At 37.9% G+C, this 23763-nt stretch overlaps 2 protein-coding genes across 11 annotated transcripts in view; one reads left to right on the top strand and one right to left on the bottom strand.

Moving 5' to 3' along the window:
- SGCG (sarcoglycan gamma) overlaps positions 1-7227 on the top strand; it is a 31176-nt gene extending 23949 nt beyond the window's left edge. For all 4 annotated transcript variants that reach the window (XM_072993706.2, XM_078390033.1, XM_072993705.2 and 1 more), the window contains exons 5-8: positions 345-470; positions 1603-1687; positions 5886-6009; positions 7039-7227. In XM_072993706.2, coding sequence (XP_072849807.2) covers positions 345-470; positions 1603-1687; positions 5886-6009; positions 7039-7212 — 509 coding nt within the window. In that variant the 3' untranslated portion in view covers positions 7213-7227. The remainder of the gene's footprint in view (positions 1-344; positions 471-1602; positions 1688-5885; positions 6010-7038) is intronic.
- A 2469-nt stretch (positions 7228-9696) lies between these two features.
- SACS (sacsin molecular chaperone) overlaps positions 9697-23763 on the bottom strand; it is a 70926-nt gene continuing 56859 nt past the window's right edge. For all 7 annotated transcript variants that reach the window (XM_078390027.1, XM_020811075.3, XM_078390030.1 and 4 more), the window contains one exon: positions 9697-23053. In XM_078390027.1, the coding sequence (XP_078246153.1) occupies positions 11475-23053 (11579 nt within the window). In that variant the 3' untranslated portion in view covers positions 9697-11474. The remainder of the gene's footprint in view (positions 23054-23763) is intronic.

The following is a 23763-nucleotide window of genomic DNA, read 5'->3' as shown; positions in this document are numbered from 1 at the left end:
TTCTGCGGTTTAGCCCGCAGTGCCACCACATCCACATGGTACTATGTACATCTGCTTAAAAGTTAATTCTCATTGAAGTCAATGGGGCTTTTAAATAGCACTGGGCATAGGATGCTAAATCCAATTGTTCAGTCCGAACTAAATAGAGCTCTTAAATTAGTGAGATTTATGTAAGTTTTGGCATACCAAGTTTATATTCATTCAGTAGGTTTACTCTACTTGGGAATACAATGATTGGATTTAGGCCAGTATCCTGAACTGTAAAAGCATGTATGATAGTTCCTATGTAATCATAAGACATTGATTGGCAAAGACTTCTTTTATTAATGCTTCTATATTTTTAGATCCTGAAAAGGTACAATTTGATGGTCAAGAATTCCAGATCAATTCAGTGAATATAAAAGGAAAGCCACTTTTCACAGTGAATGAAGATGAAGTTACAGTTGGTACAGACAAACTTCGAGTCACAGGTTTGCACGCATGTCTTGAAGCAGCACAAAAGCATTCTTCAGGGCAATAAAGAAAACGTTATTGCAATGTGTACAAGCAGATTTTGTTTTGTAATCCATGTGAATTGTGCAAACATACCACTGTGTAGTTTTGCTCCCTGCTATGAAAACTTACATATTCTTGGATACATAGATTTAGGAGGAAATGGAAAAAATGAATTAGAAATAATTTTAACCTTGTGACTCACCAAAAGGTGAATGTCAAACCAATTTACTTCCTGAGCAATCTGTAATAATTAGAAATGTGCTGTACGCACAGATTGTCCTTGGTTTTTTCACAATAAATTCCAAGGCTGGAAATTAGTCAATATGGGCAAACTGTCAACAAATAGGCTCCCTAAGACATTTGGACAGAAAACTTTGTCAAGCTTTTTCCTAGAGTTTCCATCAGAATTCATAAATCTTTGCACTCACTGAAGGCTTTGCGATAGCCACTTCCCTGTACCTTAACTTAATTTCTTGACCACCTCCCTTGGAGATAACAACCCATATAGAGCTCACAGATTTGGGTTTACAAGACAAACTGTTCCCCCCCCAGCTCTAGTACTCAATAAGGAATTCAGGGTGTTACTGTCTCTCCAAGTACATTATCAATAAGATAGTATAGTTGGAAAGCTGGGGGGGCGTACATACAGGCTTGATGCAAGAGTGAAGAGGAGAATTGTGCCAGAAAAGAGTTGCAAGGAGTGTCAATAAAAGTAGATTGTGCCTGGTGCTTATTCTCAGAGTTGAGACATATAAGGGTGAGTGATGTCCATTTAGAAAGAGTGAACAATTGGACAGAGAGGTATAGCAGCAACCCTACAACCCCACCAAAATCTGCTTCTGAAGAGTGTAGGATCCTTAAGTATGAGGTAGGAAAGGTTGTGGATGCTATAAATTGAAAGGGGGATCTATACTAATTGCCTCCTTTGCATAAACAGTGGAGCAACATGGGATCCAAGCAAATGTGTGTACGTACATAGAAAGCTATTATTATGATCATCATTGGTGTGTGTCATTTTGTAGCTAGAAAATAATGGGAGGGTGGGTTGTCCATTTTCCCGAATCCCTTGTTGGTCGTCTCAACTATTTTCTGTTTCCTGCATTTCAGGGCCAGAAGGAGCGCTTTGCGAACATTCTATAGAAACACCTCTTATTAAAGGTGTAAAGGGTCTAAGTAGTATTAAAGAACTTAGGTAAGCTTCCCTCTTTAAAGTAAGTATTTATCTACTTGCTGTTGGCCATTCTGGCTAGGGCTGGTAGAGCGACAGCCCACCAACATGTAGAGGGCCACGTATTGCTTACCCTGGCTAGCTCGTTTGCTGCACTCTAGTGCTGAATTGGTGGAATAAATAAGACAGTCTCTGCGTGCAGGTTTACAGTGTGAAATATATGACACAGAAGGAAAATAGTTTAGGAAGGAAGAGGAGAAATACAGAGTTATGGAATAACCATGTACATCGCATAAATATGACAGAGGGGCAGTTGATTTAATAGTGTAATGGAATGCAGGTTGAAAATGTAGATACAATAGTCCCAATCTAGATCAGGGCCACTCATATAGACTCTAATGTAAAATGTATTTTAAAGCATTCAGTATATATGCAGATGGCACTGGCAATCTTGTAAAATGCCTTGTGTTTAAAGGGTTAACATACTGAGGAAGTTAGAAAAGAAAGAAAGAAATAGTGTCATTTTAAAATGCAGTTTAGACCACAGTTAGACAAAACATTAACAAGGTCTTTCCTTATTGTAAATAACAATGCTTTAGGAAAAAAAATATGATGAAAGAATTAAAGAAGTATTGTATTCTCATAATGCCATAGTTTGGAAAATGTAATTCCATGATATATAGATTTTAGGATTCTATGTTATTGTTAGGCTGGCAGAAATGTCAGGTAGAAATTTCCTGGGGTAGCAAGAATAGTCAAAATAGAGGTTCTTGCCAAAATTTGTATTACTGGGCCAGGATTTTGAGTAGATGCAAGGTCTGTGCGATTTTATATTACAGTTGCACATACTGTAGTTTCCTACTATTGTAAAACCTAGGTGAGCAGAAGAAAGTTATTTATGGTTAGTGAGGGAAAGATAAGAGTATAAATCTAATGGAAAACAGTTTAAGGAGCAAAAACAATGTCTGGCAAGCATCGCTAGAGGGGGAAAACTGCTTGGGAGGGTAAGACATTTTCAATTAATGTGATTGTACACATAACCTGCTTATGCTCCAAACTTAAGTTTTAATACATTTTGTTAAAATACATTTTAAGACATTTTAAAGATGTGACTTTATAGAGAGTTTACAGCTGGGAGATATTTCTAACTTAGAAAGTCATGTAATTTAGAGAATGTCTTTTTATAACATCAAAAGGATATTTAACATTTTGTCATACATCAGTTATAGTTTTTCCAAGTATCATATTCAGTTCGGTTAGAACATTTTAGGTTTTATTATTTAGAATTATTTATTACTTAGATTTTATATATTCATTTTATGGTTTTTATGGTTTAAGTTTATTAAGTGGAGGATTTTAAGTCTTTTTCTGAAGGTTTTAAACTCTTGAACATTTATTCAGACAAGCGTCCGTATGTTCTCTTAGCTTGCTTATACTTGTTAAATAGAATGAAGAAAAAAATAGAAGCCTTTTAGACATTCAGTCTATTTCATTTGAGGCTGAAAAATAAGTAAAGGATACTCAAAAGAAGGGGGAGAATTTTTTATACATACATACATACATACATACATACATACATACATACATACATACATACATACATACATACATACATACATACATACATACATATCTCGAGATTAGACCACTGTAATGCGCTCTACGTTGGGCTACCTTTGAGATTGATGCGGAAGCTTCAGATGGTGCAGAATGCAGCAGCCAGACTTCAGTGGGGTGAGAAAAGATCAACATATCTCCCCCACTCTGGCCGCCTTGCATTGGCTGCCCATTCGCTTCTGCGCTGATTTCAAAGTCTTAATGATTACATATAAAGCCCTAAACAGTTTTGGACCTTGATATTTGGCAGAACGCCTCCTCCCACCTAGATCTACTCATATCACTTGCTCCAGCCAGGAGGAGCGGCTGAGGAGCCTAACGCAGAGGGAGGTCTGGAAAGAAAAAACCAGAAACTTCTCGGAGGTGGCTCCCCATCTTGGAATAATCTCCCCTCCAAGGTCCGCTTGTCCCCTTCGCTGGGAATTTTCAAAAGCCAACTTAAAACCTGGCTATTCAGGCAGGCCTTCCCTCCAGTCACCACTTAATCTATTCTCTTTCCTCCATCTTGAATGACTGTTTATTGTTGAGATATTGTTATTTTTCAATTGTGAGCCGCCCAGAGTAGACATTGTCTAGATGGGCGGCATATAAATTTAATAAATGAATGAATAAACAAACACATACACATACACACTTTTAGATTTTTTTTCTAGAAGTCTCTGATTCTGGAGGGCTCTTAAGATTAGTGAGTGTTCTTAGTATTCGTATTGATCCCTTCCAGAATAAGGAGTGGTTTGTATCCTTTCAGAAGCAACAAAACATGTGATAAGAATGGTGTACTGTTACAATATATTAAACAACCAATATAAACATAGGGAGATGCCTTCTACTGAGTCAGATTATGAGCAGGAAGGACTGTCCAGGATTCCAGGCAAAATTCTGTCCTCAAGCCCTGTTAAGCTGGGGCCTGCTTGGGGTTGTATGATACATCAAACATGTAACTGAACAATTCAGTTTTAGATGTTACACCTTCCAATCTCATACACTCAATCTTTTTTTTTATTAAAATGGGAGCATGCATTTAATTTTTCCATAGGAAACCATAGGGCAGAGGTGCCAAAGCTTGCTGAGATTGTCCACGTTCTTATGTGCGTTTAGGATTAAAGCACTTTCTACAGTGTTGACAAATCGAAAGATCTACAGTACTTTCCTTTTCTGCCACTTTGTGGCAATGTAGGTATTTACGCAGATTGTGTTAAGACTTTATTTTGCTTTTATGGTGTACAAATTTTGGTGAGTTCTCTTTACAAAACTAGCACTTCTAATTCTTGAGACACACAATCATACTGGCAGAAATTCTGGGATCTTCTTTGATCAATTTTGGTAATTTTTCTCAAAGAATTAACTACACTAAATCATATGTTTCTCACTTCTTGATAGGCTTTCTTCCAGAACACAGGTTAAAAGTTATTCAATGGCCTTTCCACATTAAATCCCAGCAGAATTGTTCTTCTTAGTTTATGGATCCTGTCTGTTTTGAATATGAAATGTTTCCTGTTGTTGTTACATGCTGTCAAGTCACTTCTGATTTATGGTAATCACATGGATGAGCACAAAATGTCAACGGCCCTACTCAGCTCTTGTAAACTAAAGGCTGTGGCTTTCTTTATGGAGTCAAACCGTCTCATATTTGGTCTTTCTCTTTTCCTGTTGCCTTCAACTGTTCCTAGCATTCTTGTCTTTCCCAGAGATTCTTGCCCTCTCATGGTGTGCCCAAAATACAACAATCTCAGTTTTGACATTATTACCCCCAGAGATAGTACAGGATTGATTTGCTCAAGGACCCACTTGTTCATCTTTCTGGTGCTCCAGGGAATCTGAAAAGGTCTCCTCCAGCACCATATTTCGAATTAATCATTTTTTTTCCTGTCAGTCTTCTTCACTGTCCAGCTATCGCACCTTACATAGTGATTAGAAATACAAGAATGTGGATGGTCTCGGCCTCAGGCTCCAGTGAGGCTTCCTTACACTTGTTGATCTTTTCTAAATCATTGTTTCCCTTCTGAGCCTTCTGACTCCTTGGCAGCCATATCTAATTGGATTGATGATAGAACCAACGTATATAAAATTTTTAGCAATTTCAATTTCTTCATTGTCAACATTAAAGTGTAGAGTTCTTCTGTAGTCATGATTTTTCTCTTCTTAATGTTTAAATGCAGTCCTGCTTTGGCACATTGGTGGTGGTGGTGGGGGGGGGAGAGAAAAGGAACGGCAGCCAGTCCTGGCAAGAAGGATAATGAGAAGTTGACCAGAGACATTTTTTTTTTTGACAAAGGCCAGCAGCGTCTAGGCTTAGAAAGTAGGGAACACTTTCCCCTTTGGTCTGGCTGCCTTTTTCTTACTTGTTTCAAACCAGCATGCTGCCATCTCAGCATTACAAATACAAAAAAATACAATAAACAGATTAGACTCGTGTTTCCTGCAGCCGAAAACTTGTGATCCTGGCACCCATTAGTTGACAAACCCCACAAACACTATTTACTCTGTCACAGGTGTTTACATATGCTGGAGATATTGGGAGACAATATCAGACCTACTTTGAAATAGCTGTTTTAAAAAAGCAACCTTACTGAGTTATTAAGATTATCCTTCTAATAACTTTCAGACTTGAATCACCCACCCGGTCTCTAAGCATGGATGCGCCACGAGGAGTTTTTATAAAAGCACAAACTGGAAAAATTGAGGCCCTTTCTCACCTGGACATCCAGCTCCACAGCAGTGATGGCACGGTGAGATTTCAATCAGTATTTTTCATTTCACATTAAAAAATAGTTTGGCCTAAAGCCCCAACTTCTGATTTTTGGAGGAGGGTTGGCACAATTCAGCATGCTTCTGATCCAAATGGAGTTGTGGCTGTGACCTTATCTCAGGTTACAATCCTGTGAAGTATTAGATGGGTTGTGACATTAAAAGGGAGAATGGAGAAACCCCCTAGTCTATTGTCATATTTTTTTTTTAAAAAAAATTCTCTAACTGACAGTGTAATTCTAATATATTGGAGGTATCTTTCGTTACAATATAATATGTATATCATGCTAGGTTGATGCACTGCTGTTTCGCTACGCTACTTATAATAACAACAACAGAAGTCACTGCAGCTTGCTGAATGACAGCCGCAGGGAAGGGTTCTATGTCAATTTTAGGGGCTCTGCCTCAACAGAGCCACAGCTGAGAAGAAAGGAGGGGAAAGGAGGGTTATCCCCATTCTGTCTCCCCAACATTTTCCCCTTGCACCATTGAGATAACAGATCACACTAAAGATCAGAACCTTTTAAACCCAAACCAGACCGCTCCATAGTCCCTTGTCTGAGCAGGCCCTTAGTCTCTTCATACCTTTTGAGATGTTCACTTAATGCAACTGTTCAGAGTGCAACTAATACCCAAGGTATTAGTAATTTTTTTCTTCCTAATTAGAGCATGTTGAGAAGAATACATGATATTCTTGCAACTTACACTTGCAAATTAATAATACAACTTCTGCTGCTTTGCACAGTAAAGTACCAAAACTGGGGGGGGGGGGGGGCAGGAGAGGATCCCACCCTTATTAGCCCTTTCTGAAAGAGGTCTCCTGTACCTTCATTTGTTTCAAGACTTTAACATTCAAAATAATCTCCTTTGTTCAGAAGTCTCTTCTGTATTTACAGAAATCAATTCAGGAGACATAACTGAATAGAGTATGCCTAACAAAGTAGAACACTTAAAACCTTTTTCTTTGCATTATGGCTGCCTCAATAAATGTGCTTCTTTCTTGCATGTAGGTTATGCTTGATGCTGAGACTTTGCGAATGCCCAAACTGCCTCAAGGAACAAGTGGAGAGTCTGAAATAGCTCAAGAACTCTATGAAGTTTGTGTTTGCCTAGATGGACGACTGTACTTAGCAGAGGCTGATGTGGTTTCAACTTGCCTAGAATATAATGAGGTTTGTCAATAAAACACACTAAACAAACCACTTTCTCTGGCCTTTTTTGCCAGGATTTATAGTACTGAATACAGAACATTACTGACAAGGGAATAAATATATACATTGGCTGCACTAATGGAACAGAACTAGTAATTTAAAATTATATTTAAAATGAATCCTTCCACCAAATAAAATAAATGTAAGCAACTATACTGAAAGTCTAAAAAGAACTTGGTCATCAATATATCTGCTGTTAATATAGCATTCTGCAGATATGCTTTACTTACAGCACTTCAGTGTTTTTTTTAAATGAAAGCATTAGGAGAGGCCAACAAACCTTTTGTAATTTGGCTTGTGCATTTTAACAAAGTTTAGAAACCTCAGCTGATGTAGGTTGTAACTACAGTATTTTTAAAAATCTTTCGGTCTGCTGAAGGGAACACATTTTCTCTAAATTTAAGCACTCTCCCTAATTACATCTCAGTTTCAATGGCAGTTCTGTTATATTAGCAGGAAACTTAACAAGTGGTAATGATGCCAGGTGTTTAATATCAAAGTCCACAGGTGATTTACCAAGCTCTAGCAACAACTTTCTCAAAGGTTTAAAAGGCAGTAGCGCTTTTAAGGAAATATCCTGATACTGAAAGAGAGGTTACTTACCTGTAACCATGGTTCTTCAAGTGGACCTCTGTGAATTCACACAATGGGTTTCAACTAGTGTGATTTTAACCAGAGATGCAAGTATTTGTATTTATATATAAATACAAATATCCCCGTACAGGTGGTGATAACGAGGGTCCAGCCCCATGGGGCCAGACGGTCCACTCACCGATCTGCCACTGCCGCGGACACTATGATTCTTCCAATGGTCTCACATATCGTGATTGGCTAACCTCTCCTGGCAGGAGGTGGTAAGACAAGCCTCGCTGTTAGGTTGAAGAGTTGCTCGCAGATCTGCAAATCTGCAAAGCTATTGGAAGAATCACGGTATTCCTTGTTATATGCCACCTGTGCAGAGATATATGAATACCCCCATCTCTAATCTCAACTAGAAAAAATTAAATCATGATATCTTGCTCTTAGATCAGTCTGCCATAACACTTCCGCCACATATACGTAGATTCAGTTTGAACTTGTTGATCTTGGTCTGCCCATACTATTCATGTGCTCAAACAATAATACACTACAGAGTCTAATTCTGAGGAACTTAGAAAAATAACAGCAAAGAGTCATTAGGATACATGAAGTGTGGCTTTCTCCCTATATTGCAGCCATTTGTCAAATTCCAATTTTGCTGTGAATGTTATTAAATTTTATAAATATATATTTTGTGTTGTTTTAATTATGGAAATAGATGTCCTTTAATGCAGTAGTCCCCAACTTTTATGCCTCACAGACCAGCTGGGGAAGGTGGGGTATCCTCCTGCACTTGTGCCCATGCGCGAAGGCATGCACTCTCTTGTGCAGACACAGGCGCTCACGCACAGACGCAAAGTGCAGCGCAGTGCTCGTGTGCAGGCGCAAACAGGCTGTGCAGGGGGAGTGCGTGGTGGTATGGGGGGGAGGTTTCTCTCCGCAGCCTGGTCCTGCTCAGGCCACATTCTTGGTATCTTCAGACTCCATGGGGATGGCTATGCATTGTGGGTCTGAACTAGGGTTAGGATTAGGGCTGGAGTTATATTCACACATCTGTATTTCCTGAACCTACTTAGAATTCCAGTGTCCTCACCCTGGCAAACAAGATTAATCTTTTGAGAACCTGAATTTGTAATTTCTGCTTCTCAGCATCATAGATTGCTAAAAAAAAATGTGAGGAAATCCATAACACTAGCTAGGACAAAAAAAATGGCTAGCCCACCAGCCACTCTGGAGTGATTGGAAGAGCGGGGCCCCTGTGGCCAGACCCTCATTAACTCTAGTTGTGCAGGGGTATTTGTATACATCTCTACTTACAACTTTTTGGCTGATCATAAAATGCCTCGTAGGACTAGTTCTGTATAAATTCAGTGGCAAACTTCCATCTAAGTGGATAAGGATTAAAAATGGAGGCAAGAAAACTATGAATATTTGGATCAATTTCCAAACAGATAATATTTCTTGTTGCAGTACAAACAACAGTCCTATGGCACTGTTAGAGACTAACACATGTACTATATATGAACTCCCGCGGACTGTAGCCCACCTTATCACATGTACTGTATATCAGTTGTATTTAATGCATACTGAATATACTTAAACAGTCAGTTTCATTCTAATGCTATCATTCTGAAGCTGCATCTATTAAAAAGTTATTAGAGTGGTACTGTTTGATTCTTTTCCCGAAAGGAACTAAAATGTCAAGGTAATGATTATATGGTTTACCAGGAAAAAAATAGAAGAAAAACAAGGAAGAAAACTTGCGAAGAGGCTAGAGCTGAGTCTTCAACTTAACCAATTAATGGAGAAAAGCTCACTCCCAATCTATACTGGAAAAAACCCAATGAAAGAAGACTTATTTAGAGATTAACACATCAGTCTGGATACTTTTTGAGTTTATTATTAAAATTATTTTATGGCACTTAACAGCAGGAATAATCACGTAGCTTTGCAATCGTAATACAGATTTCAAAGCCTAGAATCTGTTGAGATACTATTCACACTGAAAGCCCTTTATTATTTACACTTAACTGCCCAAAGAGCTTTTATTAACATTTCCATTTGTATTGCAATGATTTTGGTACTAATCTAAGTTCATCTCACCCTTTGACATTTTACATTCTTTAAGTTACATTACAACTTCAGTGTACTAATCAGGCAAATAATTATACGACAGGTAACAATGGAACATAGTAATAACCATAGTAGAGTTATTATACAAGTTTTCATGATCTTGTTTTTACAAATACTGAATAATTTACATGTTATTATCAAAAGTATTACAATTTATAAAAGAAGGTATGAACTAAAAACCAGACATCTCATTTGACACAGTGTGGGACAAAATAAAAAAGCATAACATTGCAGCACCATTTAACCAATGATGGCTCACAAAAAATAGATATATAAGCAAAACGAAAAGCTGAAGCAAGGCAACTTCTGAAAATATAAGTTTTGGTGTGCAGTATGGAAAAATATTTTGCTAGGTAATGTATATGCAATTGTCATCCAATAAAAGACGTAAAGGTGTCAAAAACACAAAACATTGTGAAGAAAATGGATCATGTTGAAATAATTCAGCAGCTAAGATTAAAATACTGTGCTGTATCAAAGGTCCCTTATTAACCTCTGATGTAACTTTTGATGTAAGACTACATTCAATCTACCGTAAGAATCCGCAGCCAATCTGAAATAAATGAAGGTCTATGACAAACAAACATATGCGGAATACTCAGGAGTCATTTTTCTGCAGATTACTATTGGACTTGAAAAGAGTAATATACCAGTCTTGTATTAGTACACTGAAAAATGATACCTCTTGGAAACATAACATTGAATATATACACACATACACATTTTACCAACCACGGTCCTATGCTTTGGTTATATAAAGTGCAGTTCAGCCCTGCGAATTGTATCACTGTACCATATACATATAACTGTTTCATAGCTCAGTTTTCCTGCAATCTTTAAATACATATTCTGCTTTGCTATATGAGGCTCAGTTTTAAGAACTCAAATGTAAATTAAATTTCAAATCCTGCACACCTACCAGTTGAACAAGATGTTCACTAATAAACTCAGGTTTGTCACCTGAACTGTTGCAAAACAGCAAGAAGACTTGCAAAGAGGAAGTGCTGGACAGCTGTAATCTTAACCTTTCTCCGATTTGTCATTCCCCACACCCACTCATACCTTCTTCGCCAAAAGACTTCTTCTCCAGTCAGGAGGGGGTAGGAGAAAAAAACAATGGGCCAACAAATGTGTCAACACAAATAACCTGCCAAACACTTTTCTGCTTAAAACTGCTTTGCAGTTGGTTCACCAAAGCATTTCATCTGCCATATACATACTGTATTTATAAGCTGCTTTCTAGAAAAATGCATACCTCCAAACTACAGGAATCGGGCAAGTAAATTACATTTTATTCTATCACATTTAGGATGCAGATCTTGCTAGCAAATGTGTACTTTTACCACATGCCTTGCTGTGATCTCTGTAAGAGGATAGCTTCCCCTGCTGTCAAAAAAGGCATATCACGGACTACAAGACTCATTAATAGTAACATGCCACCAAAAAGTAGCTTGGAGGAAAAACTCTGGCTGCAGATATACCATATATGTTTCTGTGAATTTACCATTACCCTTAACCTTTCCTCAGACCTTCTGCTGTATGAAGTTTTCAAGTTTTATTATAATGCATGCTGTACATTCCATTACTCTCATTGCAACTTCAGAAGTGAACCTGTCATTTGGAATCTGTGGAAAAGGAAGAAGGTCTGGATAGCGAGTTTTTAAGCTATCCACCCCATATGCTTCCAGTGTGTGGACATCATTTGTAAGACCTTCAAGCTGCTGACTATATTCTTCTATTTTTTGTGCTAGTGCAGTTGGTTTTACATCTTTATCTGACTTACCCCTTACTGCATAATCAGCAGCAATCAAAGCTAACTTGGTAGACAAGTAACATTTGAAGCACACCCATTCATTGGCATTTTTATGAAGGTCGTTTCTTGCAGCTGAAAAGTTTGCTCTAGCTTGCCTCAACCATCTACGTGCCTCAACAGGATTTCCAACAGATTTAAATGTAGGTGGCACAAAAAATCGCTGAGAATATGAAGGACCTGTAGAAGATGAACATTTTTCTTTAGATTGTTGTCTTTCAGATTTATGGCTTGTTGCTTCCTGATTCCATGAAGTATAAAATCTCTGAAATGAAAATTTATCTGATTGAAAGCGAGAAGCTGAAGATGAAAATGTCCGTCTCGATGCCCTATCTGCATTTTGGTCCATAAAAGCCTGCTTTTCTAACCTGTTGATCTCATTCTGTAAATGCTTGAACACTTCATTGGCTATATCAAGGTTTTCAGAATTTTTGTCTGGATGCCACTTAAGATACAACCTTCTTATAATCTTTTTCCTTTCAGATTCTGGAAGCTTCCAAGCTTGTTCTATAACTGATGTAACTTCTCTTAAAATTTCTGGCAGAGAATTTGCTTTAACTTTTTTAGGAGAATGATGTTTAGAGGAGGAGGAGGAGGAAGAAGAGGAGGATTTGTGACTCTCTCTTCCAGGAAAAAGAGGAGGAATTGTGCGCTGTCCATGTGTTGGAAACTCTGTAGGGCTTGTTGGAGTAGACGGGGCACTGTCCCTGCTCTGAGAACTTTCATCAGGTCTTGAGAATTTGTACAAATCAAGAGAGCTTACTATCTTGTACTCACTGTATCCAATGTCAATCTGATAAATCTTGCCTAAGAAACTGGAATTTTCATCTTCTTCCCTTTCTACTTCCTGTACAATGATAGCATATGTATAGGTTGGATGGTAGGATCCGTAGATATCACCCCCTTCAGCATCAACAAGATAACCAACATATTCACCTGGATAGAAAACATTCATTGGATCCATAAGAAGGGTATAGTGGATTTCAGTTGGTATAGGAGTACCAGGCATGGGTAGTTCAAGTTTTGAGGGCTCTGAAGAGTCATACTTCACACCTAAACTGTCAAGCTTCTCACTAATTCTATAAATGTCATTGCATCCCAACATGGCTATTAGATAAGAAGTATCAGAAATAAGATTATCTGTTGCAGATTTCAGGGTCATTGCTAATGCTAGAAGGAAATTTATATCTTTGCTATCAGAGTGCTGTATATACAGCAGTATTACTGCATTTCCATACCTCTTTAAAAAGGCAAATGTTTCACTTTTACTATGAGGAATTGGTGCAAACCCCTTAACTCTCAGTGTTGTCTGCAACTTTTCAAAACAAGAAACTTTCAAGCCTTCTCTCAAGGTCTTGCAAAGTTTTATGGCTTTTTCTTCATTGGCTAAAAATGCATTGTCATTTTCATGTTTCATTATTCGAATTAGTCCTGTGATAAATTGTTCAGAAGACAGCAGTAATTGGAGTCTCCCCTGAAGAGAACAAAGTGCTCCGAATTGACAAATTTTGGGTGACTCTTCATCCAACTGCTCCTCAAGAATGCTGCTGAGGAGACGAGGTCGTAGTTTCTGAGGAAACAGCATTATCAACTTAGTATGAAAACCGTGGTCTTTTCCTAAGTAACACTGGCTGAGATCAACCAGCATTTGTACACCTATGTTTCCTTGTATTCTACTTTTGTAATGTGGTGCATCATCAAAAACTAAGATGCTTGATTTTACCAGTCTACCATCTTGACTTGGAAGATAAAGAGCTAGATCTCGCATACTCTCAAGGTCATTTCTCACCTTAACAGAATCATTTTGAAGACTTTTAAACAGACCAGAAACAACTCGTTTAACAGTACGCATTTCGTTAGGATCAAGTTGTTTCCCTTCAGAGTTCTTGAATATACGACTCAGAACCTCAACATACTGCTTTGTTGAAATGACATCTTCGGTGCCCAGGTGCTTAAATAACTGATGAAAGGTACCAAGTTCTAATGGAAGTTTGTACAAGTAGGGTTTGAAGTCAGATTCGTACTCAAGATTTATTACTACTTCCTCAGGTTTCAAGAGCTTCCAGCCTTCTTCAACCATCACAAAAGCAACTCCTCGAAGCTGAAATCTGAATTCCCTCTTCTCTGTGCTGAGAAATTCATAGATGCTCCTCAGGACCTTGGCCCTTGTCTTTACCATATCCTCATCCAAAGTTGTTATATTACAAATGTTTCTGCAATTATTTATAACTTTGTCCAGAGGAGGATCCAAATTGACATTAAGCATAGTCAAAACCTGCTCAAGTTGTTCCTGGGGACCAAGGCTGCTTCCTTCTTGTTCTTTGATGCTTAAAGGTGTTGCTTTCTCTGGAAGGATAGGACATGAAGTCCACAGAAGCTGCAAAACATCAGTCTGTTTGAATTTGGGGTTTACTTGGGCACCACTGAATTTTATAAGTGGGAGTGTTCCATTAACCTCTTGGTACTGTGGATGGAATCTTACAATTTCTGCAGGAGCACGTTCAGGACACAAGAATGCAATTGAAGATAATTCTTTAAGGAAATTTCCAGAGAATAAGTCAGTTCTTTCTTGAAATATATGGTGAAGAAGGACATCCACTGTATTCTGTAGTGTATCCTTAGTCCAGCTTTCAGTGTTAGCTCTCATACTGATTTCTTTGGCAAACTGCAATAGCTGCTGCTGGGAAATGATGTGTTTCAATCCCATGTTTCGGAGGAATGCTACCCATGATGTAAGGAATGCAGCACGATTTTTTGGTTTTGTGAGCTGCTCTAGCTTTTTAAAGAAGTCTTGGGGGATAAAAAGTTTTTCAGGAAGCATAACTTCGAAGACTCTTATAGTCCTATCATAAAAATGCTTTGCAGGTTTCAGTCTATTACATGCATCATGAATGATAAGAAAGCTCTCTAACTTCTCAAACAGTTGTTCCTTTATTTCTGATGATTCTTCAATGCTAGACAGCCTGTTCTTCAAGTAAATGAGATGTTCTAGTTTTGCATCATATGACAGACTTTCGATCTTTGGCAAAAGGTGCTTCAAATAAACTTCAAGGTCATCTACAGGAACGCAGCCAAGCAAAGTGTACAAGTCTTTTAAATGGATCTTCTCTTCAAGAAAAGCAGTGGAGGTTGATTGTGTCCACTTATCCACTTCAACTGATGGAATATTTCTTGTAAGCACATAACATGCTCCAGATTTCATAATGCTTATATATCGTCCACTGATAGATTTATAGCATGGAAGGGACCTCAAAATTTTAATGTCATCCTGAGATGTTAAGTGACTTAAGTTGCAATTGAAGTACATCAAGAGAGCTTCAAAGTCATTCTCAGCTAACCTTTCTGTTTTGAATGTTGACGTTTGAACCATGTAATGTATAGCTCTCAAAATACTTGGAGGATTATCTATATTTGCTGTATGCCCAGACAATAAGGGCACTAAAGCATTGTCCTTGGAGCAAATTTTGTTCAATGCAAGTTGGATGCAACCAGTTTTCATTAAAGCATGGAAAACTTTATCAGTCTGTGAATTTGGGAAGAGAGCTATATGCATAAGACTGAGAGGAAGCAAGACATCACAATCTGGTACAACCAACTGATTAGAGGAGACAGTAAATTTTGTACCAGGAAGCAAAGCCCAATCCTTCAAAGTTTCAACAACATCATCAAACGTTGGTTTTGCATCTTCCTGCTCATCCTTGGCATGTACAGATTCACTAATAAAATTCCATGTGTTCTTAAGCCAGGATTCACTTGCAAAATTTTCCTTCCATCTCATACATCCTCTTGTTTTATATTCTCTTGGCAATACAGATGACAACAAATCAGCAAAACTGGTGATGTCAAATACTTTTGCTACATTGCATTTAAGTAAAATATTGCTGTATTTCAAGTAAAGTGTGTTCATAAACAGATCTTTACGAGATGGAATAAGTTCATGATAGGTTGTTAAGAACTTTGGACGCTTGGAATCAAAAACTTGTAGAACACTGTCAAGTGTAATGAGCAGAGGTAAGCCTTCAATCTGGATTTCATTTTCTTCTGCATCTTTAAAACAATAATCAACAAGAAGTTTTAGACTGTGAAAGAGTTTTAAATTTGTCTGCTGGAGCCGACAAGGCAGTTTTCCAATGTGACAATTAGAATCTGGAGAGGAAAATGTCATCAAAAATGATCGCACATCAGCAGGAGTCACGTAGCTCACAGGAATGTCAGCATCCACAAGACAGTGATAAAGATTTGCAGTTTCATCACAGCTATAGATCAGGCTAAATCCAATTTCTAAAAGGAGATGTTTGAGTCTATACACATTTTCTGCCACTGTTTTCCGTGTTGTTATGTTGTACTCTACATTTTTTAGGTGCTGCAGCTCATCTTGTAAAAGATTGTCAAAAAATGGCCTAGTTTTGCTTGAGGTAGACATATTGACCCAAGTAATGATAACTGCAGAATGCAAATCGGATCCATCAGCACTTGGAGCTCGCACAACAGGTAGGAGACGTTTTGATTCCTCATGAATGCAACTGTAAACTGCTTTCACTAAGCAATACCAATCAGGTTGTAGATCAAGTCTGTTAACTGGGAAGAATGACAGAAACCTTTTCAACGTGTCTTTCACAGTATGCATAGATGTGTTTTGTAGTACTGACACTGTTGGATCAGTCCCTTGAAAGTAACGTTTTTTCAACTGAATCAGAAGTTCAACATAAGCTGGTGCTATCAATGCTGTCATTAAACTGTTATTCCAGTCACTTCGCACTCCAACCCCATTATCATCACGCCACAAATTTCGTCTGGCAGAGTCCAGGGCAAAGTGTCCATTCACATGAAATGGTAACCCAGTTTCTAGAGACAAAGGTAGGAAACAAAATGCTCTGTGGGGTTTTTTGTAGTTATGAGTAATACATGCAGCAACTCCTCCTCGGGGGAAAAGTGTAATATCTTCATTCTTGTGGGCTGACACAACACTCTTAGATACTTTTTCAATAACTGAAAAGCCTGACCTGTTGCAAATGAGCCAGGTAGTAAGATTACCTTCAGAGTCTTCTGTATCCATAGTGTAAGTGATTTGCTGTACAGGTATCTCACTCAGCTGTTTCTTCTTGGTTACACTGTCAATTACAGAAGCATGGAACTGCTTTCGTTTAAGCCTATCTCCATCAGTTATTTTGCCAGTTACAGAATATAACACATTAAGTGCTCCTGTTGATTTCTCAATTTCACAAATAGAAATTTTTTCCATGTGGTTGAGAAACATCAAGAGTTCTGCTCCATCTGTACGAAGCTTATCTAAAAGATTTTGCACCATTCTATCAGAAGAAGGCACTGAGGAGATTTCTGAAACTTTTGCCATTTCTCCATTTCGAAGTGGAAACCTGAACATAGTGCAATTTTCTAGTTTGAAGTGATCACCTAAATAAAGATTCAACACATCGGAGAACTGTGTTCTGAAATCAGCATCCAGGTCTCTAAACATGCGTCCAGGACTAATTGATGTTGCACCTGGTGCATATCTTGCATGAGGATCAAAGATACACAATATATCATTACCAGAAATGAAAGAAGGACAGTCAGTTATATGATACACAGAATTGAATCCTATACCATACTGTCCAGTTTTACATGGATTGCCTTCTTTAGTGCCTTTTCCAAGGTTCTGAATTCCTCTAATGTCATCTTCTGTAAACGGCTGATTATTAAAGACACACAGAGCGGGGCCTTGAAGTGGTGCCCATTTTTCATCAAATATTCTATCAACTGGATGCTGCCGAGGGTCAAACACAAAGCAGACTTCTGTAGCCTTTGCATCATCTGCATTCTGAAGGAGCTCTTTCAGCATTTCTTTCTCAGAAGGATATGCATTAAGAATACTTTTAATTCTGCTTGTTAATTTTTCTTTCTGCCCAAACTCAGTCCCAAGACTAGTAAAACAGATGTTTGAGGCATACCGTTCTAAGGCCTTATGTCGCTTGGGTATAGCCCCAAGCTTTACTGCCACTTCTCTTGGGATGTCAGGATGACAATATTTTACAGTTGTGTCTTTCACTTTTATCCAAGGACAGTCATTGTAACACAGAGAATTAGCAGGCAGAAGGGCAAGATGAGTATCTGGTAACAAAATTTCACCATACTTTTTTTTGCAAAGGTCTTGCTTCTTTTCTCTAATGAGACCCCATATTCCTTCACTGATGATTCTCCTACATAGCTGAAAATTTTCTTCAGTGAGTTGTTTAGTCCCTCTTTCCTCATTGATTAACTGAAGGACAAGAGCAAAATCTTCCACTGTAAAAGCATGACACACACCTACATTTTCAAACAGTTCACGAAAACTATTCCTATATTTATTAGGCAATTGATGGAGATAAGGTGCAGCCTCAAAGTTCAAATGAAAAGACACCTTTGTAGGGTCAACATAGCCATTTTCAACTAGAATGAAACTGCAGTTTTTCAGCTCCTCTATGATGACTACTTTTGTTGCTCCATTTTGTAGCAGGGCTTCGTGGAGATATTTATAGCAAGCATTTGTGATGTTTTCCTGATACAAAGTAATTCCATCAAATAACTTTGCAACTTCTTTCAGTTGGTTTATTACCATATTGATGGTGGGTTTCTTAAGCAAGCCTAAAAATTCTTTGACTGCTAGGGAAATGTTCCCACAACCTTTAAAGGAATGAGAATTTTCATTAAGAATTGGTTTTAACAGACAAACTATATCTTGATAATCAGTGGTGAAAAGGTCCATCGCTGAAAACATAGTTTCTGGTTCGAAATCAGAGCCCTTCCAACGCAAAGAGAAGCCTGCTGGTTTTGTAAGAAATGGAAGGAAAGGTATGGTTTGAAATTTTGCAGCAAATTCTTTAGATTTGGTATCTCTGCATTTAAGTTTCTCATCTATGAGACTTAACAGTATACTGCTTCTGAGACAAGCTGAAGCATGATCAGTCCTATTGATAACTTCTACCGATTCAGAACGTTCAATCAAGTCTTCCCATAAAATATCATCTTTCGCCATGCCTAACTGAACTAACTTGACCAAAATAACTGGATTAAGGTAATCTTGACTGGTGCCATGGGGAAATCTTCCATCTTCTTTATCATACAACCTTGCAACTCGACCTTCAGGATGGATCAGTCTAGAAGGTTCCACCAGAGGATGATCAGTCAAAGAACAAGGAATACATGGTGTAGCACTAAGAATTTCTGAGAACTCATTAACCTTTTCACTTAGAACATAGTACATTAAAGGATCACGGAGTTCTGCCTCAATTTCTTGAATATTTGGGAAAAACACTTCAGAAAAGAACTGTCTCTCTGAAAAAGTATTCTCCATTAATATCTGCTTACATCCTGCTTCTTCAAAGCCTGTTTTGACCCAAGAAGGAAGATCTACAGCACAGAGATTCCTTGAGCCAGTTTTTTTAAGGTATTTGAGAAAAATCTTAAAGGCTGCAGATCCTATGTCTGGACGTTTCAACAGTGAATCATCTAGGAATCTCACATTCTTCATAGACACCCAAGACAAACCATCAGAAAACACTCTGATTGCTTCTTTGCCTTTCATGTGAGCTATTTCCTCATAAAATCCTTGACATATCACTGAAAAATCATCATGCACTAAGTCAGGATCAGGCCACACTGCACAGTAACTGTAATTCTCTAGCTCGCCACAAACTGCCATGTTGCGTAAAACCACAAGAGCTTCCAAATAGGCTTTCACTATAACATGTCGCATGAATATTGTGTTCCACCTTCCTTTTGTGTCAGTTTTCCATATTTCTTTTCGATTTGATGTAACCGCAAAAGAGCCGTTGATGTGAACAGGCAGACCTGTTTTGATTCGAAGAGGTAAATAGCAAAATACTTCTCCCAAGCTGCTACAATTGGGTTTCACTGTCCATTTATGATCCTGTATTTCAGACAACATAACCCCTACTGAACCACATGGAACAAGTCCCAGCCTACGTCCGCTTTCCTGCAATGAAAACTTTAAGGCCTCCCCTGTATCCATACAAGAACATATAAGCCATGTTGTACAATCTACAGTTTTTTGTGGCAGTTCATCAGCAGGCCTTTTTGTCTGTCCAGATTTAGCCATCTCAAAGAAAGAAACTGTGTCATCTTCTGGCCCTCGAAAAACGGGAGAATGCAAGTCAGCTATCCTTCTGAATACATGGTGAAATTCTTCTACTATTATCTGCAATATACACGAGGACTTCGGTGACTCAGTAGGAAGCTTTTTTGTGCTGCCATTGCAGGTTTTCATAAGTTTAGCAGCTTCCTTTAGTACACTTGTAACAGGGGTAGTTACAGCTTTGGACAAACAAATATTTTTTTTAATAGTCACTGTGTCTTGTGCTGCACCAGGATTGGTCTCCTCAGCTTTTAAATATTTCAAAACCATGGAGTTTACACATTGTGTAAAGATGATCAGCCTATGCCCACAAATGCTAAATTCATCCACAAGAGAATAGATGTCTGCAGTATTATAAGAAGTAGTACTTACTTCACTCACTTTAGCCTCCTGTTGTGTTCTAAAAGAGAGTCTAAAAAGTGTCCCGTTATAACTGTAAGGTGCCTCCACAGTCAATGGAAGTTGACAACCAAACACATCTATGAATGGCTTGAACTGATTAGGAAATTTTCTAAGTCTTTTCTGTTGTTTACTCCAATTAATCTTTATCCCAGGATTAGATTTATCTCTTATATGTTTACTGAGATGGTTGATGTTTGGATCAAACATGATCATGAATTCTCTGCTGATAATGATGGGAATATCAGTAATGTGGTACACAGAATTAAATCCTAAACCAAATTTTCCAACTTTATCAACTTCTGCCCTTTTTAGAGATTCACCTAATCGAGTTATATTTAGGAAGTCAGAATCAGAAAATTCAGAGTTATTAAAGGACCACAGTGCTGGTCCATGAGAAGCTGCCATTCCTGGATCCAGAAGATTTTCTCTGATGTCATTATTTCTCCTCATGTCGATCAAAAAATTACACTCTGTTGCATTAGCATCATCAGCATTTTGAAGCAACTCTTTGAAGATATCAGATACAGAAGGATATTCTTCCAAAATGTTTTTAATTCGTACTGTGAGCGGTTCTCTCTGACCTGACTGCTCAAATCCCATATTTTCTGGATTGATCAACCTAGTGCTGAGACATGGTACATTCAGCCACTCTGCTGTTTTCATAGGTATATCTTCATGAACTAAAATTATTGGCTCCACAGCATCTTCAAGCAAATCATTTAAGTCATCAACTTTTATGTCACAGTAACAGCACTCATGAATTGGTTTCATTGTAAGTTTGTAAGGTTTCTTGCTACAGTATATAGGAACAGGGGTATTTAAGCTGGCTGGGATCTGACAGCTGTAGAGCCATCTTATAATATTCAACATAATATGCAGATTTTGCTTACTCTCTTCTTCACTAAGAGATTGTTCACTTTTGAGGTATATTTTCTGAATCACCATGGAAACATGGTCTGGGGTCAACTGCTCAATTGAACCACAACACTTAAACAACTGATGGAATCTAGCCATTGTTTTGGGCACATTATGCAGATATGGCTGGAGATCTAGATCATGTGCTGATTTTATCACTGCTTGAGAAAGTGAGCAAAAGGTTTTACCAGTCCAGACCCAGGGAAATTTCAAGCCTTTAAAAGAGTCTTTTCCTTCATCTAAGTGATCATGCATAAAACCATAGATCTCAAGCAATATTTGCTGGAACTGATAGTAATCTTCATCACTAAATTTTTTGGAACTGTGCCAGTCTACAACTACTTTGAAATGTTTTAACACTGATTTTATGCTAGGTTTAACTGAGATCCCAAGTGCTTTTTCAACACTTGGCTGGACACTTTCCACAAGGGGAACAGAGGACCCAACTAATGTCGCTTGAGATAAATCACACATTTCTGGTGGTGAACAAAGATTACAATGATCACCTTTCCAGGTTAATGACCTTGGATAATTTGGAGGTCTTTCCTTACAAGCCGGAATCCATTTAATTTTTTTCAGTGTTGTTTTTGCTTCAGGAGAATGCAGAAGTGAACAATTCTTGTTCAAAATCATTAACAATGTTCTGGCTTTTTTTTTAAGGGCATCATGATTTGTACCTGCAGACTCCATCAAATTCTCGATTTTATGTGCTACACACAAGATGTCTCTCTCTTCCAAGCTGCTCTCATTTTTTAGACCTATTAATCTCAAAGAATGTAGGATATCAGAAGAGATTTTATAAGTAGTAGGGGGAAAGAAGTGTTCTTCCTCACCATAAAATAGATTCTGTAACACCTCCACTTCAGAATCAAAAAGCTCACTGGCTGATACCATTTTTCCTTCTGAAATCTGAATGAATTTTAGAGGAGTGAGCCAGTCCAGCACTTCTGCATTTTCATTTTTGAGGAAAGTCAGATTTTCCAGAATCCACAGCATAATTTTTGTTGATTCATCAATAGAATAAAAGTCATTTTGAATATCCTTTAAAATAAACTTAATGCAGTCTGTGCTCTTTAGCTGTTCTGCTTTCAGTATTTTTACTAACCGGATTGTAGCTTCATCACTGCCATTGACAAGTGAAACAGAGAGTTTTATATCAGGTGGAATTTTCGCAGTGTGATGTAGCACTTTGCAACCTTTCAGTGAAATAAAAGCACTATCTTCATCAAGTAATTGTTCAGTTCTCCTAAATATTATTAGTTCATTAATAACTCTCCTTTCTTTTTCAGTAATATCAGTTAAACTGGCAAGGAAGCTCCTAAGTGCATCTTTGTATGATGTGGGAAATGATGCAACCTGATTTGTCAATTTTTGTACAGAAAGTTTTTCCATAATTTGCAAAACTACACTAGGCAAAGGGGGATGCATATATTTTTTTAAAAGTGGATGTTGTATAGAAGGGTCCATTACAGTTATCACAATGCCACCAAGTTGCTCAATGATGTCAGCTAAAAATTCTGGAAGCTGTGTCTCAGATCCATCATCTAGAATAATTGGTGATGGAGTCCTTAGTCTAATGAGTTCCACTACTTCTTTGTCTTCATCTAGTAATGTCCTTGGGATAAGCGGCATGTCATAGAACATGGACAAATCTTCAGAGAAATGTATATAGAGGTTCTTCCATACCATTTTAAGCCATGAAACAGGTGGGTGATTTTTATCTTTCGAAAATGGAAACCACTCTACCGTTATTTCTCTACTAGGCCATAAAGTGTTCATAATTTCTTTGATGAGGCGTGCAAATCGTTCAGGGTTCAGAAGCTGCAACTGGGTGCATGGCCTTCCTGAAATAAAAAGTAAACGCTCGTAAAAACTGGAAAACAATTATAAAGATTTTTGCATAGTAACAAATCACAGAGAGAAGAAAAATAGAGTTGTCTAAGAGTTCTCCCACAAAACAAATTTGATATTCTACTCAGTTATCTCAATCATCTTGCGGAGGGGAATAAGAAGCCCAATCACTGTGGATCATTTTCAGCAGTGGTGGCAAGAGCAGTATTTAGATATTTCCACATTACAATTCTATGTATGTTTACTCAAGAGTCAGCATTCCCACTGAAATTTACTTCTAACTTAAGAATATACGGTATAACACTACACACATTCACATGAGGTGGTTTCCTCTAAGTAAGTGACCTTACTGATAAAACCACTTGTGTATATGACTACAATGTAAATATCGAAGATTCCTATAGCACCTTAAAGATTAGCTGAGCTATTATAGCATGTACGTTTTCACTGACTAGAGCACATGTGGGCACTTCCAAGGCCCAACTCTGTCTCCCACTCCAGAACTCCCACAGGTTATCTACTGGTTGTTGGCAGCTGTACTATGACAACCTGTCATACCCCACTGTAGCTTAGAAACAGAATTTAATCAACAAATATGTATTGAATTGAACTTATTTGCTTAGGCCTAAAAGATAGAGTGCATACAATGCATGAATTATCATTGTATATGCCTGACCTTTGTAACCTCTGCCAGTAAAAAGAC

Source organism: Pogona vitticeps, chromosome 3 (genome assembly GCF_051106095.1).
Source record: "Pogona vitticeps strain Pit_001003342236 chromosome 3, PviZW2.1, whole genome shotgun sequence".
NCBI classification, from domain to species: Eukaryota; Metazoa; Chordata; class Lepidosauria; order Squamata; family Agamidae; genus Pogona; species Pogona vitticeps.
This window is presented reverse-complemented; position numbering and strand designations above follow the sequence as displayed.